The sequence below is a fragment of the Notothenia coriiceps genome, unplaced genomic scaffold, assembly GCF_000735185.1.
Source record: "Notothenia coriiceps isolate Sejong01 unplaced genomic scaffold, NC01 NC01_scaffold00011012, whole genome shotgun sequence".
Taxonomy (NCBI): Eukaryota; Metazoa; Chordata; class Actinopteri; order Perciformes; family Nototheniidae; genus Notothenia; species Notothenia coriiceps.
The window spans coordinates 41331-47571 of NW_011343713.1; the positions used below are offsets into that span (position 1 = coordinate 41331).

The following is a 6241-nucleotide window of genomic DNA, read 5'->3' on the forward strand; positions in this document are numbered from 1 at the left end:
AGCGTCTTCTTCACTGAAGTCTAAAAAGAGCAGCGACCCGATGACCTTTGTTAAATATTATCTGCCCCATGTACTGCCTTACAATAACAGAAAGCTCAGACGCTGAAACACAGGAGTACAGTTAACCGCTTCATCAATCATTCATTGAAATTAAACTTTTTTCTGAAAAATTCCTAAACTTTAGAGGAAGAATCTCCTCCACCTCCACATTTTTGATCAAGCAGAAAATACAGCTATAGCAAAAGCATCGATATAAATAGGATTTTAGTGTGTACTGGTTTTGTACAGCTGGGGGTGGGGGGGTATTTAGATTAATAACCACATGCGAAGTCACTAATACTTCAGTGTGGCAGCAGGCCAAGGACTCGTTGTGTTAAAAAAAATATTCTACTGTTCTTTAAATAGCAATCATTCTTGTTCCCAGCTGTCATTTGAAATTTAATTTCAAACAATGGAAACTGTGTTAGAACAATAAACTACATGTCTCCATAGTTTGGTGTGAGAAATTTGAAATACAAATATTACATAGCAAGTTTTGTAATAAGTAAAGTAAAATTAAATGCCCAAAAGTAGCAATACCACAATGTAGAAATACTCTACTCGAAGCAAAAGCCCTGCATTGTAATATAAGTAGTGTGTGTGTGTGTGTGTGTGTGTGTGTGTGTGTGTGTGTGTGTGTGTGTGTGTGTGTGTGTGTGTGTGTGTGTGTGTGTGTGTGTGTGTGTGTGTGTGTGTGTGTGTGTGTGTGTGTGTGGGTGTACGTGTGTGTGTGTGTGTGTGTGTGTGTGTGTGTGTGTGTGTGTGTGTGTGTGTGTGTGTGTGTGTGTGTGTGTGTGTGTGTGTGTGTGCGTGTCTGTGTATTTTAAAATACCTGCCAGGTGGGGTCCGCGTGTCTGTAGTAGCAGAAGTTGTCGGTGATCCACTGGTAGATGCAGGACAGGGTGATCTTGCTCTTCTTGCTGGCCTGCATCGCCATGCAGATGAGCGTTGCGTACGAGTACGGCGGCTTGATGCGCATGTTCGTCTTGTAGTCCACCTCGTCTGGGCAGTGCCCGTGCGCCACGATGCCCGGCAGGGACTGCATCCTGCTGTAGGCTGCCGCTGTGGGCTTCCCGGGTGTCAGCGGCATGCCGATGGAGGAGGCGGGGTCCCCGGCCACAGGGGAGGCCGGCGCGTCAGAGCCCAGCCGCTGGTGTCCAAACAGCTGCTGCTGCAGGTGGAGCGCTTGCTGGGGCACGTTGGCACCGAGGATGGAGAACTCCTGCAGCCATTGCAGGCTGGTCAGGCTGTCGTCCAGGTTCACGGAGCTGCAGATGCTGCTGTTGGTGTCCCGCTCCTCCGCCTGAGCAGCCGCGGTCACCACCTCCTCCTCCAGCCCCACAGAGCCTTCGGGCCACGGGTCGGCGCAGCTCAGAGTCAGCATGGCTCTTTCTTTCTTTCTCTCTCTCTCTCTCTCTCTCTCTCTCTCTCTCTCTCTCTCTCTCTCTCTCTCTCTCCGTTACCCTCCTTCCCCTGCCACCGCCTGACAGGACACAAAATATACACCCGACTTAACAAAGTGCGAACAGGCACGACAATGATGAGCCTTATTTGAAAACAGAGCATCTGTGTGTGCGTTTGTGCATAAAGTCAACGTCTTTTCAACAACCATTTAAATCCACTGGCTAGTCTGTCACCTGGATGTCTGAGTGATGACGCTTTAGAAACTAAACTTTGAAAACAATGGTGACAAAAACACTGGCCTCTTACTTTATGTCTCAAAGTCTCCATGAAAAACTGGTGCGCACTTGACGCTCAGCGCAGAAAAGAGTCATTACCAACTCCAATGATCAGCTTTAAACCTAACCCAATGTATTAACTAGTTAAATAAACGTTTAACTATAACTTTTTTTTTAAACACCGACTGTTATATACATTGAGATGTAAATACATGCTCAGATGTTGGAGGTTTTACGCGTAAAATCCGCACATTAAGGGCATGGTTTGCTCCAAATAAAATTACTAAAATGCTGATTATTCTACGGTCAATATTTCAATGCAAATTAAATAATAAGCATGCCATATATAGTTTATGATCAACAAAATAGTCATACCTAAACGTGCGTATTAACAGGATATCCAAGGCCTTTTGGGAAAGTTTACAGGTGTATTATATTCTGGGGATGGATCAAATTTAAACTCACCTTTTTCTGCTGTTATGTTGAGTAGTGGTCTTTTTTAATCCAGCACGTATAGAACCTCGGCCTGCTTCACCTGGGGTCAGAATTGTGTGAGAATTAGGGAACGTTGGATTCCTGTGCACGGTGTTTGGTGCGGTGCTGGCCGCTTCTCCTCTAACGGGCAGGATCCTCCGGTGGGGGCTGTTTAATACCTGGGGCTGCAGGAGGTTTGTCCAGCAACCATAGAAACGGTGCACCCCCCACTTGTAAACAGCTTCCCGTTCCTCCATTGGCCTCCTGGTTTCTATAGTGTTGAACATTTTTAATCACTCTCAAGTAAACTGAGGCTGCAGGGTTTCAAGCTGAGGCTCGCGGACCCAAGGAGGGACCTGAGTGAACTGAATGTGCTGGAAGAATTTTCCAGATCGTTGACTGCAGTAAAACTATAGGCTACTTAAACCAGACTGAACATTGTCCTGCATTTAAAACATTATATTACAAGTAAGATATGTTTCAGCCAAATGTAATTAAAATACTAGAATTAAAGTATTAATTGTGCAGTAAAATCATGCAGGAATGTAAGAGTCTCTTAAATGAGGACATATTCAGCTTTTTTTTGTTTTATATCATAAAATGAAGATCTTTTGGTTTTTGGACTGACAAAACAAGGCATTTAAAGACATTACCTTAAATGTTGAGAAACAAGCATGGACATTTTATACACCAAACCATTAATCTAGAAAAATAATCGGCTTATAAATGATACAACAAATCAAAGACTCAGAAAGTGGAAGCAGATTTGTGTATTGGTTTCTTTCTCTTATTCATACGTTTACTGCACACCATGTAATTGTACTGCATTACAGAACATGTACTTTGACTGCACAGCTTTTAATGCACAACATAATATACATTTACGGCACGATATGTACATTCATTGCACAGTTTTCACTGCACAATGTGAAATTTTTCTGTCCAATATGTTATTTTACTGCTTGATATGCCTGTTTTACTATACAACACTTAGACATGCAGGTTAACAATCTGTCATTTTTACACAAAATGTACTGTTACTGCACAACATTTACTTTTACTGCACAACATATGCAGTTTCTTCACAACATATACATTTAATGCAAAATATGTACATTTACTGCACATACTTTTATTGCACAGCTTTTACTGACATGCATGATTACTATACAACATATACTTTTATTGCACAAAATGCACTTTTAATGCACTATACCATTACTGAACAAAGTGTAGTTTTACTGCACAACATGTTATTTTACTTCAAAACATGCACGTCTACTGCACAAAGTGTACTTATGCTGCACAAAATGTGTTTTTACTGCACAGAGATGAGAATGCTTTTGTACTACACTTACAGTAAGTTGGATTCACATGCAGGATTTGAACTGGTGATGGAGCACCTTGACACTGTTGTAATGGTATCTAAACACATGTTCCTCCACAATGTGTATTTGTGTGTGTGTGTGTGTGTGTGTGTGTGTGTGTGTGTGTGTGTGTGTGTGTGTGTGTGTGTGTGTGTGTGTGCAGGAATGTACTTTTGTTCATAAGAAAGAGAGAGAAGGAGGGGAAACAAAAAGGTTCGGCCCCTAAACGTTCATTGAGTGTGGCTGAGTGGTTTCCTGAGGCCGGCACAAAGAAAAATGTAAAGCCATAAAATCTTCCTGACGCTCTGAGAGACAGACGTGTGCTGCTGGCTGCTGTCACACAGACAAACACTGAGCCACTGATCTAAAGACAGGATTTCACTGTGTTACTTATAAGTAATCAAACGTCACAGCAGATATGTAGAGGTCTTAAATATGAACTATTAATTTACTTCTGCTTGTGGTTGTTTTGTGTATTTAAAAAAAAAAGTTTAACAAATGTTGTCATTTTTGTGTTCAGTAAATAAATGTTACTCATTTGTTTTGTTTTTGGATAAATATTTTATTTTGTACTTGTTTTATCAGAGGACTTTCAGACTTCATACTCTGCTGCACAGCAATTTGTTGTTATTATTTGCATCATCATTTGTGTGCAGATCCATCACCATTTGACATCATTTCCATCCCTTCCATAACTGATGCATACCTTTGTACACATTTAGTGACCAGATGCAAAGCACTTGATTTTCAATCATTTGAAACCTGGAAACGAATCTTGTCAAATCATCAAACTTTTTTTATTTCTTTTAATTTATTCTACTATTTCAACAATTAGACAGTTACATCCGGAAAAGAAAAAAAAACTTAGTAGAAGCACGAGGGCCGAAAGCAAAGCGTATCTAGAGGTAGCCCTCCCGTTAGTCATCCAGTTGCAGGATAAAGTAAAAAAAGATAATTCCGTAATTAAATACTCATACAGATATAAAAAAAAACCGCTATATATACACATACAAATGTACACATATACTACATACATACACCCATTTCCAGGGTGAAATAAAAGAATAAAGTTAAATAAATAAAAAAGTCCATGTTCAGATAACAAGACAGTTTCATTTCTCATCCTATTTTTATGTAAACTATGATGATTAAGATCATTATGATAATAGTCATTATAATTATTACAGTATTTATAATTATAATTGTTGTTATTATCATTATCATCTTTTTAATCTATTTTTAAATTAATCCAAAGGCACAATGACCGCAGTAGTTTGCTAATCCATTTTTTCGCAATCTTGATTTGAATTTTAGATGACAGTCAACACTTGAGAGATTTTAGTTTAGACCATCCCATAGTTTTGCACCTAATATGGATAAGCTGTGTGATTTAATTGTTGTTCTGTAAAGCTTTCTACACAAAGTGTTAGTTTGCCTAGATGGGTACTTGCTGACTTTTATTTGTAACTGCTTTTGTACATTATGAGGCATTTTGTTGTGGGAAATATTGTGCATCACCAGGGCAGTTTTAACACATTTTAATAGATTTCGTTTTTCAAATAGCGGAGTTGCATGTTTCGCATTTTCCAGACCCCCACAAATTGTTCTCATTATATTTTTTTGTGATACAATTCTTTTTTGTAGATTTGTTATTTACGTGTTTCCCCATAGCTCTCTATTTAAACTCAAATACTGCTAAATATGAACAATCAGTGAAAATATATATTCCCATTTGACATAACTTTAGTCCATTTTGCAAAATTAAATAAAGAAATGTTAAGATTCACTGATATTTTCTAGTTCCAAACTATTTAAACATGTTAAGCTGCAAACAGGAGGCAAATGACAATGGAAAGATGCCATTGGCTCCGTCAGGGAACAAATGAGATGCTACAGTTGGCCCGTCTGTGGAGGCAAGAGTGAAATACTGTTTGCCTCCAATGAAACCAGTCAGCTACAGGAACACCATGTCTGGAGCATAGGTCTGGAGCGAGTCACGCTCCTCCCCCCACATCATATCACCTCCAGCAGAGGTCAGAGGTCAGGCCGGGAGCAGCTAACTACAGTAACCTATCAGAGAGGAGGTCAGGACTCAGAGAGTAGAATGAGGAGACAGACAGACAGACAGACACACACACACACAGACACACAGACAGACAGACAGACAGACAGACAGACAGACAGACAGACAGACAGACAGACAGACAGACAGACAGACAGACAGACAGACAGACAGACAGACAGACAGAGAGACAGACAGACACGCACACTCTCTCTCTCTCACACACACACACACACACACACACACACACACACACACACACACACACACAGACAGACAGACAGACAGACAGACAGACAGACAGACAGACAGACAGACAGACAGACAGACAGACAGACAGACAGACAGACACACACACACACACACACACACACACACACACACACACACACACACACACACACATTTAATTCACTGCATGTACCCATTACTACAGCTGTTACTCAGCAATGTATTTTTACTGCACATTCTTCTAAACAACATGTACCCTTACTACACAGCATGTAGTATTACTCTGCAACATGTAATTTTACTGCACAACATGTACTTCTGCTGAACAGACTAAGCCCTATACACATACACAGTCAATGAACCAATGCAATCACTGAAACTGAAATATT

The 6241-nt window shown here is 40.3% G+C and overlaps 1 protein-coding gene across 1 annotated transcript in view; it reads right to left on the reverse strand.

The window, feature by feature from the left end:
- The window catches only part of foxj1a (forkhead box J1a), a 6253-nt gene extending 3935 nt beyond the window's left edge, over positions 1 to 2318 (reverse strand). Inside the window, exons 1-2 of the mRNA XM_010772259.1 lie at positions 2184 to 2318; positions 872 to 1522 (exon numbers count right to left, since the gene is read on the reverse strand). Coding sequence (XP_010770561.1) covers positions 872 to 1423 — 552 coding nt within the window. The 5' untranslated portion in view covers positions 1424 to 1522; positions 2184 to 2318. The remainder of the gene's footprint in view (positions 1 to 871; positions 1523 to 2183) is intronic.
- Between the last annotated feature and the right edge of the window lie 3923 nt (positions 2319 to 6241).